General features: G+C 36.7%; 1 protein-coding gene across 1 annotated transcript in view; it reads left to right on the forward strand.

Annotated features, from left to right (window-relative positions):
- The window catches only part of PTPRQ (protein tyrosine phosphatase receptor type Q), a 301,145-nt gene that overhangs the window by 119,719 nt on the left and 161,032 nt on the right, over nucleotides 1-20,394 (forward strand). Inside the window, exons 34-35 of the mRNA XM_043880358.1 lie at nucleotides 253-354; nucleotides 10,836-10,956. Coding sequence (XP_043736293.1) covers nucleotides 253-354; nucleotides 10,836-10,956 — 223 coding nt within the window. The remainder of the gene's footprint in view (nucleotides 1-252; nucleotides 355-10,835; nucleotides 10,957-20,394) is intronic.

The raw sequence follows: 20,394 nt of genomic DNA on the forward strand, positions 1-20,394 counted from the left end.
CAGAGTGTGACAGTTCTGGCTCTTTGGTTCAATAACGTAGAAGTTTATTGCAGATCACATGAAAGAACACTCTCAGTTCTTTCCCACATATTTCTATATAGTTTTTTCTTCATAAGATGAGTTACTAGTCCAAGAACTACATTTTCACTTAGTTTTTCCTTTTGGAAGGTTGTTAAGAAACATTTCATAGTTTGTTTCCTGCATATATTTAAAGGTTATTTTGTAAGTCTTATCTATGTTATTTCTATTTAGGACTGAAGAAGTACACGCAGTATACAATTGAGGTGTCAGCTAGTACACTCAAAGGTGAAGGAATTCGGAGTGCACCCATAAATGTGCTTACTGAAGAAGATGGTAAATATAGCAGTGACTAGTTGATAAATTTTTAATCTGTCATGTTTCAAAAAACATGTATATAAAATGAAGATTATAATATAAGAATTCTCTTTGCCTTGAGTAGCACTTATGTGCTGCATCAGCTTTATATGGAGATTTCATTGTCATGGTTTAAAAGAAGCTTGCAAAGTTATATTTATGTTCAGTAAAATTGGGTATAAAATGCATTTTTTATTCTTAAGTCATTCATATTCTGTAAAAAATCAGTAATTTTTTTCCCATGGGAATTATTAAGGCTAAAATTTTGGTGCAAATAGCTTGAACATTAATCTGGGTGTGTTATGACCATGTTTTTCACTTTTAACATTCACAAGAATAAGACATTAATTAATAAGTTTTGTAGTAGATTCTGTTATGTCAACCTGCAGCATTTTTTAAATTTATTTTTTATTGAAGGATAGTTGCTTTAAAGAATTTTGCTGTTTCCTGTCAAACCTCAAAGTGAATCAGGCATAGGTATGCATATATCCCCTCCCTTCTGAACCTCCCTCCCATCTCCCTCCCACCCCACCCCTCTAGGCTGATACAGAGCCCCTGTCTGAGTTTCCTGAGCCACACAGCAAATTCCCGTTGACTATCTATTTTACACATGGTAATGTGAGTTTCCATGTTACTCTCTCCATACATCTCACCCTCTCCTCCCCTCTCCCCAAGTCCATAAGTCTATTCTCCATGTCTGTTTCTCCATTGTTGCTCTATAAATAAGTTCTTCAGTACCATTCTTCTAAATTCCATATATATGTGTTAGAATATTTACCTTTCTCTTTCTGACTCACTTTACTCTGTATAAAAGATTCTAGGACACTTCATCAGAACTGACTCAAATACATTCCTTTTTATGGCTGAGTAATATTCCATTGTGTATATGTACCACAAATTCTTTATCCATTCATCTGTCAAAGAAGATCTAGGCTGCCTCCATGTTCTAGCTATTGTAAATAGTGCTGCAGTGAACAATGGGATGCATGTGTCTTTTTCAATTTTGGTTTCCTCAGGGTATATGCCCAGGAGTAGGATTGCTGGGTCATATGGTGGTTTTATTCCTAGTTTTTAAAGGAATCTCCATACTATCTTCCATACTGGATGTATCAATTTACATTCCCACCAACAGTGCAAGAGCACTCCCTTTTCTCCACAGCCTCTCCAGGATTTATTGTTTGTAGACAATACATGTGATTTATTTTGTGATGATGGCCATTCTGTCCAGTGTAAGGTGATTTTGTGGTTTGTAGTTTTGATTTGCATTTATCTAATTATGAGTTATGTTGAGCATCTTTTCATGTGTTTGTTAGCCATCTGTATGTTTTCTTTGGAGAAAAGTCTGTTTAGGTCTTTTTCCCACTTTTTGATTGGGTTGTTTGTTTTTCTGGCATTGAATTGTATGATATGCTTGTATATTTTGGAAATTAATATTTTGTCAGTTGTTGCATTTGCTATTATTTTCTCCCATTCTGAGGGTTGTCTTTTCACAATGCTTATAGTTTCCTTTGCTGTGCAAAAGCTCTTAAGTTTAATCAGGTCTCACTTGTTTACTTTTGTTTTTATTTTCATTACTCTATGAGGTGGGTCATAGAGGATCTTGCTTTGATTTATGTTGTTTAGTGTTCTGCTTATGTTTTCCTCTAAGAGTTTAATAGTTTCTGGTCTTACATTTAGGTCTTTCATCCATTTTGAGTTTATCTTTGTGTATGGTGTTAGGAAGTGTTCTATTTCATACTTTCACATGTAGCTGTCCAGTTTTCCCGGCACCATTTATTGAAGAGGCTGTCTTTGCTGCATTGTATATTCTTGCCCCCTTTGTCAAAAATAAGGTACCCATAGGTGCATGGGTTTATTTCTGGGCTTTCTATCTTGTTCTATTGGTCTATATTTCTGTTTTTGTGTCACTACCGCACTTGATGACTATAGCTTTGTAGTATAACCTGAAGTGAGGAAGGCTGATTCCTCCAGCTTGATTCTTCTTTCTCAGGACTGCTTTGGCTATTCAGGGTCTTTTGTGTTTCCATATGAATTGTGAAATTTTTTGTTCTAGTTCTGTGAAAAATGCCATTGGTAATTTGATGGGATTGCATTGAATCTGTAGATTGTGTTTGGTAGTATAGTTATTTTCACAGTATTGATTCTTCCTACCCAGGAACATAGAATATCTCTCCATCTGTTTATGTCATCTTTGATTTCTTTCACCAGTGTCTTATAATTTCCTGTGTACATTTCTTTTGTCTCCTTAGGTAAGTTTATTCCTAGATATTTAATTCTTTTTGTTGCAGTGGTGAATGGTCTTGATTCCTTAATTTCTCGTTCTGATTTTTCAGTGTTAGTATATCAAAATGCAAGTGTATTGATTTTGTATCCTGCGACTTTGCTAAATTCAATGAATAGCTCTAGTAATTTTCTAATACTGTCTTTAGGGTTTTCTATGTATAGTTGAGGATTTTTGCATCTATGTTCATCAGTGATATTGGCCTGCAGTTTTCTTTTTTTGTGTTGTCTTTGTCTGGTTTTGGTATCAGAGTGATGGTGGCCTCTTAGAATGAATTTTGTAGTGTTCCTCCCCTGCAAATTTTTGAAATAGTTTTAAAAGTATAGGCATTAGCTCTTCTCTGAATGTTTGATAGAATTCTGTTAAGCCATCTAGTCCTGGACTTATGTTTTTTTCAGAGATTTTGGATCACAGCTTCAATTTCAGTGCTTGTAGTTGGGTGTTCATAATTTCTTCTTCTTGGTTCAGTCTTGGAATATTGAACTTTTCTAAGAATCTGTCCAGTTTTTCCCAGTTATCCATTTTATTGCCACATAGTTGTTCATAATAGTCTCATAATCCTTTGTATTTCTGCATTGTCTGTTGTACCTTCCCCTTTTTTATTTCTAATTTTGTTGATTCTTCTATCTTTTTTCTTGATGAGTCTGGCTAGAGGTTTGTCAATTTTGTTTATCGTCTCAAAGAACCAGCTTTTGTTTTTATTTATCTTTATGGTTGTTTCTTTCATTTCTTTTTCACTTATTTCTGCTCAGAAATAAATTTCTCTTTCTTTCTATTAATTTTGGGCTTTTTTTTTGTTTGTTCTTCTTTTTCCAGTTGTTTTAGGTGTAAAGTTAGGTTGTTTATTCAATGTTTTTCCTCTTTCTTGAGGTAGGATTGTATTGCTATAAATGTCCCTCTTAGAACTGCTTTTGCTGCATCCCATAGGTTTTGAGTTGTCATGTTTTCATTGTCATTTGTCTATAAAATTTTTGATTTCCTTTTTTATTTCTTCAGCAACCTGTTGGTGATTTAGAAATGTGTTGTTTAATCTCCATGTATTTGTGTTTCTTACAGTTTTTTTCTTGTAATTGATATCTAGTCTCATAGCATTGTGGTTGGAGAAGATGCTTGATACAATTTCAATTTTCTTAAATTTACTGAGGTTTGATTTGTGACCCAAGATGTGTTCTATCCTGGAGAATGTTCCATGTGCACTTGATAAGAAGGTGTATTCTTTTGCATTTGGATGGAATGTCCTGAAGATATCAATGAGGTCCATTTCATCTAATGTTTTGTTTAAGACTTGTGTTTCCTTATTAATTTTCTGTTTTGATGATCTGTCCATTGGTGTGAGTGGGATGTTAAAGCCTCCTACTATTATTGTGACAGTAGTCAATTTCTCCTTTTATGTTGTTAGTTTGTCTTATGCATTGAGGTGCTCCTATGTTGGCTGCATAGATATTTATAATTGTTACATCTTCCTCTTGGATTGATCCCTTGATCATTATGTAGTGTCCTTCCTTATCTCTTATAATCTTCTTTATTTAAAGGTCTATTTTGTCTGATATGAGGATTACTACTCTAGCTTTCTTTTGCTTCCTATTTGTATGGAATATATTTTTCCATTTTCTCACTTTCAGTCTACATGTGTCTTTAGGTCTGAAGTGGGTTTCTGGTAGACAGTTCATATATATGGGTCTTGTTTTTGTATCCATTCAGCCAGCCTGTGTCTTTTTGTTGGAGCATTAATCAATTTACATTTAAAGTAATTATTGATATATATGTTCCTATTGTAATTTTCTTAATTGATTGGGGTTGAATGTGTAGATCTTTTTTCTTCTCTTGTACTTTTTGACTATATAAGTCCCTGTAACATTTGTTGTAAAGCTGGTTTGGTGGTACTGAACTCTCTTGCTTGTCTGAAAAGCTTTTTTTTTCTCCATCAATATCGAATGAGATCCTTGCTGGGTAGATTTTTCCCTTTCAGTACTTTAAATATATCCTGCCATTTCCTTCTGGCCTGCAGAGTTTCTGCTGAAAGATCAGCTGTTAAGCATATGGGATTTCCCTTGTATGTTACTTGTTGCTTCTCCCTTCATACTTTTAATATTCTTTCTTTGTATTTAGTCTTTGTTAGTTTGATTAGTGTGTGTCTTGGCGTGTTTCTCCTTTGGTTTATCATGTATAGGACTCATTGTGCCTCTTGGACTTGATTGACTATTTCCTTTTCCATGTTGAGAAACTTTCAACTATAATCTCTTCAAAAGTTTTCCATATCCTTTCTTTTTCTCTTCTTCTTCTGGGACCCCTATAGTTTGAATGTTGGTGCATCTGATATTGTCCCAGAGGTCTCTGGACTATCCTCAGTTCTTTTCATTCTTTTTACTTTGTCCTGCTCTTCAGAGGTTATTTCCAACATTTTATCTTCCAGTTCACTGATTCATTCTTCTGCTTCAGATAGTCTGCTGTTGATTCCTTCTAGAGTATTTATAATTTCAGTAATTGTGTTGTTTGTCTCTGTATGTTTATTCTTTAATTCTTCTAGGTCTTTGTTAATTGATTCTTGCATTTTCCACATTTTGTTTTCAAGATTTTGATCATCTTACTATCATTATTCTGAATTCTTTTTCAGGTAGTTTGCCTATTTCCTCTTCATTTATTTGGACTTCTGTATTTCTAGTTTGTTCCTTCATTTGTGTAGTATTTCTCTGCCTTTTCATTATTTTTTTTTAAACTTATTGTGTTTGAGGTCTCCTTTTCCCAAGCTTCAAGTTTGAATTCTTTCTTCCTTTTGGTTTCTGCCCTCCTAAGTTTGGTCCAGTGGTTTGTGTAGGGTAAGATTTATGCTGAGTTGTTGTTTGTTTGTTTTTCCTCTGATGGGCAAGGCTGAGTGAGGTGGTAATTCTGTCTGCTAATGATTGAGTTTGTATTCTTGTTTTGTTTGTTATTTAGATGAGGTGCCCTGCACAGGTGCTACTGGTGGTTGGGTGATGCTGGGTCTTGTATTCAAGTGGTTTCCTTTGTGTGAGTTCTCACTGTCTGATGCTCCCTAGAGTTCGTTCTCTGGTAGTCTAGAGTGTTGGAGTCAGTGCTCCCACTCCAAAGGCTCAGGGCTTGATCTCTGGTCAGGAACGAAGATTCTACAAGTGGTTTGTCATGGCATTAAGTGAGATTAAAACAAATGTCAAAAAATGAGAAACCAAAGATTAACCCCAGGCCAATGGCAGTTACAAAATCAGGCAAATAATACTTAAAATAATGGAATATACACATATACATATAAACCCATGAGCAAAGTCAAATAGTCCAACAAACACAAAATACAGTAGATTGACCCAGCAAACAAAGGAAATAAAAAATTACATTTACCCGTTAAGAACAAAACTAACTAAAGCACAAACTGGAAAATGAAACTAAAGCCAGGTGCCAAGTGGGGAATAAAGCAATGAAAACAAAACTAACAAATATGTTGAGGGGAAAGGAGAGAAAGAAAAGAAAGAATAGATATGCAAAGTTAAATAGAGGTAGATGAAGAAGATTTATTTACATTAAAGATTAACTGCAAGGGGAAAAGAGCAGTAGGAAAGGCAGACAAAGGAATAAATGTAGAAAAAATATGATAGGTTTTAAAAAATTAAAAATTATAAAAAAGAAAAAGAAGGAAAAAAAGGAAGAAGAAAGAAAAAATAAGTAAAACTCCATAGAACTGCAAAAGCCCAACGTAGAGGCAGAGGTCTATAACAACAATAAAAAGTGTGACTGAATATAAACATATACTTATATACCCATAAGCAAAATCAAAACAGTCCAACAAAAATAAAGTACAATAGATTGACCTGGCGAACAAAGGAAAGCAAAAGTTATATCTACCAGAACAAAACTAACTAAAGCACAAACTGGAAAACAAAACTAAAACAAGGTGCCAATTGAGGAATAAAGCAATGAAAATAAAACTAACAAATATGTTAAGAGGAAAGGAAAGAAAGAAAAGAAAGAATAGATATGCACAGTTAAATAGAGATAGATAAAGATTTGTATACTTTAAAGATTAACTGCTGCTGTTGTGTGGGAGGAGAGAGGCCATGGTGATGGTTATACCCGCTACGCGTGACTGAGCAGTACCGCCTTGCTTCCATGGTTGCCTGGCTTTCCTCCACAGGCATTTCCCACCACAATCTTCTCCCTCACATCCCCTCAATCCATCTCTCCACAGTCAATAGCAGCCCTCTCCCGCCCTGGGATTGCTCCACAATCCCTAAAGTCCAGCTCCCTGCCACTGTGCCTTCCAGGTGACCTGCCTCCCTGTCCGCGGTATGTGTGACTGTGGGAAGGACTGTCTAATTCTCATTCCATTTAGGCTGCCACAGATCAACTGTTTCTCTTTCAGACTTATATGTTTTTCCTCTGACTCAGACAGTTGCCCCAATGTGGGGATTGGACCCCTACTTCAGTTCCCCCACCGACTGAGGGCAGGTCCAGTCCTACTAAAACTCCTCTTTTCCCCCTTAGTTCCTTCATCCTACCAAGTTTTGCCTGGTCCTGTATATTCTTTTCCACTGGTCAGGTACTCCTGTCTACTCTTGGCTGGTGTTCTACATGGACTTCTGTGTCTGAAGGTGTATTCCTGATGTATCCGTGGAGAGAGATGTATTCCATGTCCACCTACTCCTCCGCCATCTTGTTCTCTCCTTAAGTTGATTTTTAATCTGTTGCTTTTAAAAGCAAAAACACCCCAGGGAAACAGAACTCATAACCTTTATCCCGTGCCAGGTATATTACATACATGTGTCATTTCATGTCCAGGGTGACTTTTATGTAGTCCAAACTCGTTCTGCTCACCACACAGTAAGTCAATGAATCTGAGACAAGGTGTTGAGATCAGCAAGGGCCTGCAGCATTTTTGATGTTATTAAGATTAGCTTGCTAATGAGTTCAGGCTATTTACCAGATTTCTCTCCATAATTTGCCAAGATGCTATTCCTGAATGTTAATAGCCTTCATTTTCAACTTTGAAGCTCACCTTTCCTCACTTGAATAAAATCAACTTTACTACTGAGACCACTTTGCAATGCCACTTCACCAAGTTGTAGGCATATATCATGCTAAACTGAAAATTACTTTTGAGAGATGTGTTTTGGATTTGGATTTGCCTTTTATGTTTCTTACATTGTATACTTTGAGAATATTCTTTATCTGCAAAAGTAAGTCCCATTGCCAGGAGGAATAGTTCTGGATGTAACATGTGTTTGTAGAATATCTTTTTTCACGCTCTCAAGCTTTCCCCATCTTCCCATTGAACTGTGCTTTGTGGATGTTCAGATTGCGGTCATTCACCAGGTGCCCGTTTCTGCGTCTTCTCATGGGTTAGTCTTCCTCAGTTATTGCCTCTGCTTCCTATGCTTGTTTCTTCAGCAGAACTTACCTGTCCAAATTTTCTTTTTTTCATAGACAGATTTTTCTTGCTCTCAAAGTGAAAATTTACCAAATAAATGGGACAGTAGGACAGTGGTTAAAGGCTAGGGTAGAAGGTTAGATTGTTTTCTATCTTAGATAATGTCTCAGAAGCATTTTAGCATTTTAACTAGATCATTTTAGCAATGCCCTACTAGATATAGTACCTGCTTCTTAATTTCTAATCTAATTAAATAGCCCATGTAGTAAGAATTTGAGGTTGTTTATGAAGGAACCTAGACCAGTAGACAACATATGTTATTATTTTGAGCAGTCAGAGTTTATTACTGTTCAAGTCAATAGTTTCAAATTATACCTGGTCTATTCAAAATATGAAATCATGGTAAACATCCATCTAAGTCCTTGGCTCAGTAATTGACATAATTGTTAACAAACAGGGTAGAGAACAAAATCCTCTTATAGAAAAATTACAGCAAATCTAGAATGGATAAAGGCCTGAAAAGTTTTGCTTATTGTTGGATATTAGGAACTCCTTACCTTCTTTAGAAGAGGTCTAAATTTGACAAATGTGTAGACAAATAATTTTTATAATTATAATTACTGGCATAAATGTTCACCAAGACAAAAAAAAAGAACTTTAGCTACTCTGAGGCGTCCAGGAAAATGTAGCAGATTAAGTTATGTTTAAGCTCTGACCTGAGGCAAGATGAGTAGAGGGAGGATTAGGGATAGGAATGATTGTGCCAAGCAGAGAAAGTAAGGGCCTTATGAGACCCTTCTCATCTATACTCATATCTCTGTCATGATGAGTTGGATAGATTGCAAAAGACATTGCATTTATTTATTCTAGTTTTTCCAATTTCATTTTTTAAAATTGCATTTCTGAGGTGAAAGTCACTCAGTTGTGTCCGACTCTCCATGGTATTCTCCAGACCAGAATACTGGTGTGGGTAGCCTTTCCATTCTCCAGGGGATCTTCCTAACCCAGGGATTGAACCCAGGTCTCCCGCATTGCGGGCAGATTCTTTACCAGCTGAGCCACAAGGGAAGTGCAAGAATACTGGCGTGGGTAGCCTATCCCTTCTCCAGTGGATCTTCCTGACCCAGGAATTGAACCCAGGTCTCCTGCATTGCAGGCGGATTCTTTACCAACTGAGCTATTTCTGAAGAGTGCAAAAGTAATTTTGACAAATGTTAAAATGGTTAAAACTTTGTCTGATATAGTAGATATGCAATATTTTACTTTAAAAATCATGTTAATCACACTTTTTTAGTAATAAAAAGTGTGACATAAAAAAGAAACTACTCAAGAATATATTGAAGATTAAATATAAAACACCAGGAGTTGATATTCTACATAAACATCTTAAAGCATAAAGCATATTATCAAAGAGAAATGCTTAGTTACATGTTCTGTATCAGTGCTAGTTCTGATTAAAATTCTTTTTTTTCCAATAATAAAAGTTTTACAGTGATATTCAGAAAAATATTACAGCGTTTTGTTTTAACAAATGAAAGAAAGTTCTCAGTTAGAGGTAATTCATATCTTGGGAAACAAACACCTCCACATGATATATGGATTCTGTGATAATCAGGTTTGATAGCATTTTTATTGTGGTGCCAGTGAGAATACCAACTGAAAACATAAATACAGCTGCTACTGTTATTTTGTGGAACTTATTTCATAAAGCTTTTCCCTACTCAATAAACTCTTTTTTGAAAAATTGTTATTATCAAAATAATGAAAACACACATGTATGTGTACACATACACTATAGTTGGGATGACCCTAAAAGTCAGAAAGAAAATATAATTCAAGCAGCATCTTCAAATTACTGGAAAAAAGTGATCTGCACAATACTAATCTATAAATTTAAACTGTTTAAAGAAATCTGCACTAATCCTCAGAATTTCTACTAGGTGTGAGTTCAGTCTCCATGCATAACTAAAACAGTGATCAAAATTGTAGTAATTTATACCCCTTTACATGAAAAAATCATTAATATTTTAAGACATTATTCTGCTATTATATAGCAACTGAGAAATGACATTCTAAATGTTTTATCTAAGTTGAAATATATACTTGATAATTAGTTTACAGTATTTTTTTAGTGTTTATTCAGTGCAGAATGGCATTGAAATATTTGAATCCTTACACTATTATAGCACAATTAAAAATAGACCCTAAAATGGTCTGTTTACTTGTTTATGTGCTACATTGGCATTTCCTTTGTAAACCATTCAGTTTTGAAGATTTAGTGAACAGATTTTGATGCTATTTTGCAATTTAATGACACAAATGAAATTGAGGAATATAGTTTTCATTTGTGAGGTCAGTCATTTCCTCTCACAATGTCATGCTTATCACTTTACCGCTTCTTCGGTGTGTGATTTTTTTCCCCCAATTCTTTTTATTGTTTCGGGAGTTCTTTTCTTGTATATTTACTCACCCCAGTAATTTTATTTTTATTAGAGGATGATAATTTACCAAGATATACTTGAATGGCTGGTGAATCACAGTGTCGTAACCCTTGTTCTTTTTTTCTCATGAAATATTTTTTTCCATTGAATCACAGAAACAGATGTTCTAACACCACCATGCAAAATCTTCTTTTATCATCTCATTTTGAAAGTAAACAGCCTCTCAAGCCCATGGAGAAAGGCCCTGTACCCAATTCATTCACCAGAAAGTTCAAAATAAAAATTTTGTGCACTTCTATTTTAGCTGCTTCTTGTGTATGTTTAATAAAATATTAATACATTATCTTATACCCTAACTTTTCAGCTCCTGATTCTCCCCCACAATACTTCTCTGTAAAGCAGTTGTCTGGTGTCATGGTGAAGTTGTCATGGCAACCACCCCTGGAGCCAAATGGAATTATCCTCTATTACACAGTTTATGTCTGGTAAGAATTTTTTTCTTTTTTGGAAATAGTTCTGAGAACAAGTATTAATCTGTAACATAATAGGAATGCAGTTTTAAAATTTCAGATTGTGAAGCTACATTAGAAATCTGATTATTGATAGGTTAGTTTATGTGCTTTTATTAAGAAACAACTTTTTCCCATATTATGTGGAGGTCCAAGCATAGTCAAATAATGTGAATTTTGTAATCAAAACAAAATAAATGTATTATGTGTAATTACACTAGAATCCTGCTCTTCAGAGTCATGGACTGCTCATGTGACTACAACTATAATTATATGTGAAAAGCTTTCAGAATATTACTCCAATATTCTCTATGCCACTCTCCTTTTAAGTTTCCTTGAGCAGAATATTTTAAACTAAAATTTAACTAAAAGATATTTCTCCAGAACTCTCTTATTTAAGGTCAATTGTCCATTGAAATGTAAGCAGTGTATTTATTTTTTACTGATCACCTTTACCCTACTTGCCTGTTCTACTATAAACCCTGGTAAAAGGATTCACAAATGATATAACATATTTTCTAATGTGTTTTAAATATTTCAACTTTGAAAATGCAATTTACATAATGCTTTATAGAATATAGACATCTTTTCTTTTATATTTCTTACTTGGAAGGTCAGCATTGAGTGAGAGGCTAGGTATGATGTTTTTAAGAAGTCTACTCTTCTCCTTCCTAAATTAAGACTCCCCCACCCCGCACCCCCAATCCCTCTTTAAACCCTTTGCATACTGCTCCTGAGGACTACCCTTCCTGTCTTCTTCATTGCCTGATTCCAAGTCCCTTTGCTTACTCTTTGGCAAAATTAGGAGTGGCATGAGAGATGATAATGGGAGGAGTAGCAGTGAGACAAGGTAACCATTCCCCTCTATTACCCTACTCCTTCATTTATCAGTTCAGTGTTTCATTTCTTCATTCAATAATATTGATAAAGTAGCTATGTACCTGTGAGCAAGACACACATAAGACCCCTGCCATCAAGGAGCTTACATTCTAAAGAGATAAGTGGATTATATACTCATAAATAAACAAAAGAAGGAATCAGAGGAAAGAGGGTTACTTTTGATAGTAGGCTTCCAAAAGAATATATGGCCTTTGCTTGTGATCTGAACAAGAAGGAACTTCTTGTCAAGTCAGGATCTGCAGAAGGAAGGAATATCAAGTGCATAGTCTCTGTGAGGAAACACATTTGTTTTGAACACTGTAGAGGAGGTCACTGTTGCTACAGATGGAGAGACAGAGGAGAGTCATACTGGAGAGTAGCAGGCTGGCAAAGGTCAGGAGTTAGGCCATCATAAGGATTTGGTTTTCATTTCAATTTTAACGGGAATTATTAAAGAATTTCAAGCCCTTTGGGTACTTTATGCAGAAAGAATTGTAGAGGGAAACATGCTAGCAGGGATATTCAGTTCAGTTCAGTCGCTCAGTCGTGTTCAACTCTTTGTGACCCCATGAACTGCAGCACGCCAGGCCTCCCTGTCCATCACCAACTCCCGGAGTCCACCCAAACCCATGTCCATTGAGTCGGTGATGCCATCCAACCATCTCATCCTCTGTCATCTCTCTTCTCCTGCCTCAATCTTTCCTGACATCAGGGTCTTTTCAAATGAGTCAGCTCTTCGCATCAGGTGGCCAAAGTATTGGAGTCTCAACTTCAGCATCAGAGGCCAGACAGACTGAAACCACAATTACAGACAACTAGCCAATCTGATCACAGGACCACAGTCCTGTCTAACTCAATGAAACTAAGCCATGCCATGTGGAACCACCCAAGACCGATGGACATGGTGGAGAGGTCTGACAGAATGTGGTCCACTGGAGAAGGGAATGCAAACCACTTCAGTATTCTTGCCTTGTGAACCCCATGAACAGTATGAAAAGGCAAAAAGATAGTACACTTAAAGATGAACTCCCCAGGTCAGTAGGTGCCCAATATGCTACTGGAGATCAGTGGAGAAATAACTCCAGAAAGAATGAAGGGATGGAGTCAAAGCAAAAACAATACCCAGTTGTGGATGTGACTGGTGATAGAAGCAAGGTTCGATGCTGTAAAGAGCAGGGGTATTAGGTGGGAGATTATTTTAGTAATCAGCTATAGATGATCCTTGGATGGAAGAGAGAAGTGGCAACTTTTTATTACACTTAGGAAGAAAAGTTGCTTGGACCCAATGATAGATTGCCTATGGGAATGAAAAGAAAGAGAAATCAATGGAATCAGTGATGACTTCTGGATTTTTGAATCAAAGGTAATGACTCAGATTATGCCACTGTTTTGCTGAGTTAGAAGAAAATTGAAAGTGAAAAAAGTTAATGAGATTCAAGAGTTTTCTGGTTGGGTTTCCAGTCCTACTCTGATAAACGGTGTCATTACTCTGTATAGTGATCATGCTGTGTTGAGTTCAACTCCCCAGTAGTACTTTTTTCTCTCTTCTTTCAGGGGGTGTCCCATTTCTGTCTACTTCCTAAGATGGATTGTAGGTATAGGACAGACCATGGAAAGTAAGATGAGGGGATCTCAAAAGTCTGGGATATTGTGACTCATCTCATTTGACTGTTGGGAACCATTCTGGGACTCCCCCCCTACCCCGCCATTATAGCTTCCAGTTTCAAGGTTTTTATTTTCTATTTTAGCCTTGATCCAACCTCAGATTTATTCTAGTGTTCTGGATCTCTTAGCATGTCTGTCTCAACCCTCAGGTAGCTCTGAACCGATCTGTAGTATGCAGGATTGGAAGGTGGCTTCCACACCGTTCCTTAGCTCCAGTGGAAGAGCCCTTAGATCTTACCGGACATAAGCATTAATAATCACTGGACCTAACTACTTAACTAGACATAAGTAATGCCATACTGAAGACAGAGATTTTCTAAGAGGTTTACCATTTTCCTCTCCATCCTAAGAAGGCGAAGCTCTATGCTGGCACTTCCTTCACAAACTGTTCATTTGTTTTCACCACCTACCCTCAACTTCTCTTCCCTGGTGGCTCAGATAGTGAAGAATCTGCCCGCAATGCAGGAGATCCATGTTCAATCCTTGGGTGAGGGAGATCCCCTGGAGAATGGAATGGCTACCCACTCCAGTATTCTTGCCTGGAAAATCCCCATGGACAGAGGAGCCTGGCAGGCTATAGTCCATGGAGTCAGAGTCGGACACGACTGAGTGACTAACATTTTCACTTTCACTTCACCCTCAACTTAAGATCCCAGGACAGCTTTGTCCTGTTCTCTCACCCTTTCTTAGTAGTGCAAAACTTTTTCTTTTCTTCTCTTTTTGACTGCTGAAAGCTTTCTTTTTGCATGTAATTCTTCCTTTCTACACCATGAGTTATTATAAAATTTTATGGCCTATATTCATGCTGGACTGACTCTTAATGTGGAAAGAGAATGTAGAAAACACTTTTTCCTCAATAGAACTTGGCTTTATTTCTCTTTCTCTCTCTCACACACACCACACATAGGGAGGAGGTGAGTGTGATAGAAGAGGCAGAGAGATTAAGATCCTATCTGCTTCAAGATCTGGTTTCTTCATCACTGTATTGGAACAGGAAATGACCTGGCTCATAATTGAAACTAAATTATCTATTGAATGGATGACTGAATGAAGAATATATTTTAAGAGTTAAAAATTTAGTATAGACTTATTATCTTTTCACTTCTGGCATAAAAGTAGTGATGCTTTTCCAGACAATGGACACCTTCTGTTGACTAGAGTTGGAGCTTATAAAGAAAGAACAAAAAAGGAAAAACATCTTAACATGTTTAAGAATATCATATGTAATAGACTGAAAGATATAAATGGTAATGAAGTATATAAGAGATATTTTTAAAATTTCCAGCTGGAAATTTTACCTCTTACCTTTTACCTTCTGACCTAAGCTGGAAGCTTTAGCCTCTGTAGTTAAAGGGATATCATGATCCAGGGCCCTTTTTATCACTATTACTAATCAATAATGGATTTTGGGGCCTTCCCTGGTAGCTTGGACACTAAAGCGTCTGCCTGCGATGTGGGAGACCCGGGTTCAATCCCTGGGTTGGGAAGATCCCCTGGAGAAGGAAATGGCAACCCACTCCAGTATTCTTGCCTGAAAAATCCCGTGGACGAAGGAGCCTGGTAGGTCCATGGGGTTGCAAAGAATTGGACACAACTGAGCGACTTCACTTTCTTTAATGGTTTTTTTGGAGCTCTTGCCATATCAGTTTAATTGGGAAGGATAGGAGGCATGTATCGTGATACCATGCAGCACATTCTGTGTGGAGAGACATATGTTTGAATGGTGACTCTCCCACTAAGTCATCTGTGGTGTTCTCTTAAAGTACTGTGTAAGTGGTCTCTATTTTAATTAGCAGAGTTCCTGTTTCAGGGGTTCATATTTCTCTCACAATACTCAATTTCCATTATTTTCATTCTTTCATTAACTACCAAATTCTTTTTAAAAAACAACATCTTTGTGAAGGAAGCAAGGTGTTCCATCTCATGAATTATGAAGAATGTTCAAGTAGATTTTTGTGTCGAAGCATATGATGAAGACTGAGGGGCCAGTTGGAAGGCAGTGATACAGTCCCCACACGAGAAGGTGAAAGCCTGGTTTAGGAAAATGTTGAAAAGTGCTAATACAAATGCGGAGGTTGATGCTTCACAGAAATCTCTAATGACAGCACTCAGAGACCATTACAGAATCTGACAAGTGATCATGGAAGAAAATAAGGAAGAGACTGCATGCCTTAAGAGGCTTTAGCCTGGATAACTGGGGACTTGCTCCAACATTAGGGCTTCCCAGGTGGCGCTAGTGGTAAAGAATCCACCTGCCAATGCAGGAAACTCAAGAGAAGCTCAGCCCCTGGGTTGGGAAGATCCCCTGGAGGAGGAAATGGCACCCCGCTCCAGTATTCTTGCCTGGAAAATTAAAAAACAACATCTTTGGATATCTGCTATTTTCATTGTGTCCGCAAATTCCAGGTTACCTACTATATTTGTTATACTGGTCACTTCTTTCTTTGCCATGATTATTTCTTTGCAAAATAGCTCATGAGGGTTATTGTGCAATCATTTTATAACCACTACTGTGGGAGTCATATTTGATTTGTAGATAGTGTGTTCAAAAATCTTCTTTAACACATTGCATTTTAAAATAATGTGTTCTTCTAGAGTTTGCTTTGGTAAAATAATTTTTGTCATCTAAGTAACACTTTTTCCTCAGTTATACTGGTAAATTATGTTTATACGTTTTCAAATGACAAACAATCCTGTCATTCCTAGGGCAACCACCATTAGACAAATACATTTCTATTAGAGCCCTCTAAGTGTATTCTTTTAATATACTTTGGATTGAGGTGTGGTATTATAGTAAACTGATTTATACAATGTATTTATTTATTTTATAGTTGAATTCAACTTGGATTTATTTAGCAATTCTATTTCTATAATGTCAGTAAAATTTAACAGTAGTTTTATTCCTTGTTCATAAAACTTTTAAGTGAATGGTCCATAAGATATAGCTAAAAGATTGTGGAATGAAAATGATGTTGAAAATTCTAGCTTATACACAGAACTTGGCTTTTAAACTTTTCTCAGTTCCTAGTTGTCACTGTGAGAAACAATTCTGAATCAGTCAGTCTGACAAATGTGTATTAAACTCTGTGGGGAGATAAAAAAAATATATAGAACCTTAAAATGGTTGTAGACTAATTAGAGATAACATATGCCCATGTGAAATAATTTAAAAATACTTGCTGAGCAAGTCAAAACAGTTTTACTGTAGATTTTTAGTAAATGTTACAAGTCAAATGATTTCCCCTGTAACATAAAAGCTTACTTTTGGAAATGGGTTTTGTTTTGCTAAAAAGGTATGTTTAGCCCTATTTCTTCCAGTTTTTGAAAAGATTTTCACGCTATTAAAACTGCCTAATGGTTTCTATGTCTGATATAGATCAATAATCAGAGTGGGAAGGGGACCATTTCAAACTTCCTGAGTTTATCTCACATTTGAAATGAAGATGATAAAGACAGATTAGTTTAGGGGAACATCTCAGAGTAGGAACAGTCTATGAAGGCGTGGAGGTAGCATGAGTAGACGGTGTCAAGAGGTGGATGCGTGGCATTGTAAAAATGAAATAGTGGAGCTGGATTAGGGTGGTGGGAGATACAGAGATGGAAGGAGTGATTAGCACAAGGGTGCTTTTGATCATTTGACTTCTTGAGTTTTTTAGTGGGATGTTAAGAGCTCTGTCTTAGTTCATTTTTATTTATCATTTTCATCAATGAATTGGATGAAGCTTGGTTACCAAGGTGACAAGCAGGCTAGCAGTAGGCCACTCATGCTTTGCTGGACCAACAAACTGTTAATACATTCTAAATAGAATTTTGTAGTATTTTTAAATGAGTAGGTATCTAGTGAAACTTCAGCTTCCTTTGTTTCTTACAAAACTCAGAATACTTTTGCCATGTTCCCTATGGAAAAAAAAATCAGCTGGAGTTGAATAAAGGCTGTCTTTAGGTGGAGCATTTGCTTTGCAGTTTAACTTAGTTCTCATCACACTCTTTTTTTTTCAATTATTTTAATTGGAGGCTAATTACAATATTGTGGTGGCTTTTGCCATGCATTGACATGAATCAGCCATGGGTGTACATGTGTCCCCATCCTGAGCCCCCCTCCCACCTCCCTCCCCATCCCATCCCTCTGGGTCTTCCCAGTGCACCGGCTTTGAGTGCCCTGTTTCATGCATTGAACTTGGACTGGAGATCTATTTCACATATGGTCATATACATGTTTTAGTGCTACTCTCTCAAATCATCCCACCCTCGCCTTCTCCCACAGAGTCCAAAAGTCTGTTCTTTATCTCTGTGTCTCTTCTGCTGTCTCACACACAGTATCATCATTAACATCTTTCTAAATTCCATATATATGCATTAATATACTGTATTGGTGTTTTTCTTTCTGACCACAATCCTTTATTTTCTTTTAAATTCATTTAGTCATTTATTTTGCCTGTGTGGATCTTGAGTTTTAATACCTTCAGGGCTCTTTTCTTTTTTTTTTTTTTTTCAGGGCTCTTTTCATCACATTTGTGAAATGTACAAAGCTAGGAAAGATTGTAATTGGGGAACAAAACATCTTGGAGAGCTAAAGAAAAGGACTTGAGGGATACTGTAGCAGTTAATATTTGGGGACAAATGTTGTGTTTGGTATCTTCCCTATATATCCTTATTTGTTTTTCACAACAATACCGTAGAGTGAAGAATGTTATCACCATTTTATAGTTGTGGAAATTAAGTCTTGATGAAGTTAAAGTGTTGCTTAAAGTTATAGAAAATGATAGAGCTGGAATCATAACCACATCTGTATTACTCCCAAATCATGCTTTTTCCAAATCACTAGATGGTTAAGTTGCTAAGTTGTGTCTGACTCTTGCAACCCCATGGATTGTAGCCCACCAGGCTCTTCTGTCCATGGGATTTTCCAGGCAAGAATACTGGAGTGAGTTGCCATTTCCTTCTCCAGGGGGATCTTCCCAACCCAGGGATTGAACCCTGGTCTGCTGCACTGCAGGCAGATTCTTTACTGACTGAGCTATGACAGCTCTCTATATTAGCCTCTGTTCTAAAAACTCAACAGTATACTTATAGGATTAGAGAAGTCTTAGTTTGATAGCAGTATTTGTGATAACGATAACCCTATATGCAAAACAGAAAAAGAGACACAGAAATACAGAACAGACTTTTGAACTCTGTGGGAGAAGGTGAGGGTGGGATATTTCAAAAGAACAGCATGTATACTATCTATGGTGAAACAGATCACCAGCCCAGGTGGGATGCATGAGACAAGTGCTCCGGCCTGGTGCACTGGGAAGACCCAGAGGAATCGGGTGGAGAGGGAGGTGGGAGGGGGGATCGGGATTGGGAATACATGTAAATCCATGGCTGATTCAAAGAATAAAAAAAATAAAAATAAAAAAAAAAATATACTTGCAACTTCACAATGAAAAAAAAAAAAAAGACTAATGGAGTTATGGTAGATTAAACTTTAGTATATTAACTCATATGGCGTATTTCTACCAAAAAAAAATAATCACTGGCTTAATATTGGTCTACATTAGTTGATGGGCTTTATCCTTGATGGTTCAGATGGTAAAGAATCTGCCCACAATGCAGGAGACCCGGGTTTGATCCCTGGGTTGGGAAAATCCTCTGGAGAAGGGAATGTCAACTCAGTATTCTTGCCTGGAGAATTCCACGGACAGAGGAGCCTGGCAGGCTACAGTCCATGGGGTTGCAAAGAGTCAGACAGGACTAAGCAACTAACACACATACAGCTGATAGAATTTATCCCTTATGAGAGAATAATCATACAGTTTTATATGTAAATCAGTTGAATTACTGGTCCCCCCAGTTTAAATGGTAAATAGACAAAAAGTCAGCTTGTTCAGTGAGGAGTGATGATGATGGTGGAAATACTCAGGATCAAGGAATATGAGAAACTATTAAAGAATGGGAATAAGTGTTAGCCAAGATTCTTTTAGTTTCAAGTTATAGTACCCAACTTAAATTGTTTTAAACAAAACAATGATATATTTAGCTGAGAAGTCCAGGGCTACACCAGCTGGATATAGGAACTCAAATAATTTCATCATGTGTGGTTAACAGCAAGAAGCTTTGTGTGGGCAATAGCAAGATAGCCTTGTCTCTTGGGTATAATAACACAGGAAGCAAATGGAAAGAGATGAAACTAGAAGGGTGGGCAGGCCAGATACATGGAGACTTGAGGCTTAAATAAGGATCTATCTATCCATCTATTTATCTATCTAGAGAGAAGAATGAATCTCATTTTAACTGGGATTTTTAAATTTTATTTTAATCATTCACTCAAAGATTACACCCAGGAGAAAACATTCAAAAGACTTGACTTCACTGTTGGAATAATACCCAAACTATTCTGGCCTGCGGTATTTTTGTGTTCATTCTTAGGGGTTGAAATCTTTCTCCTCCAACTTAAGTACAGTCCCTCATCTTGTCTTCTGGATCCTGATTCCTTATGTTGGCTTCAAGAGGATGGTTTATAAGTGCATAAATGAGCTTCAACCTCATTCTCTATAGTGGCTTTTTCTTCTAATCTTCTAAGTGTGTCTTTTCTGCTAAAGGCAAACAAGCAAAACAAAGTCAAACCAAGTCAAATGAAATCAACCAGCTAACCAAATGTTGAGAGTAGGAGTAAGAGAAACAATAAATGAATACCCCACTGAGACTCAGACTTTCTCTGAGATTCTAGAAAAGCTTTAGGATCATAGATGTGCAGCTATTTATGCCATGCTAGTTCGATCATTATTAACCTAGTGATACAATTCAGCTGTGTAAAGATTCTAGAGTAAATGCAACGTAGAAGACCAGCATCCTTGGAGTGGGAAAATTAGTGAAATTGCTGGTTCA

Source organism: Cervus elaphus, chromosome 3, assembly GCF_910594005.1.
Source record: "Cervus elaphus chromosome 3, mCerEla1.1, whole genome shotgun sequence".
Classification (NCBI taxonomy): domain Eukaryota; kingdom Metazoa; phylum Chordata; class Mammalia; order Artiodactyla; family Cervidae; genus Cervus; species Cervus elaphus.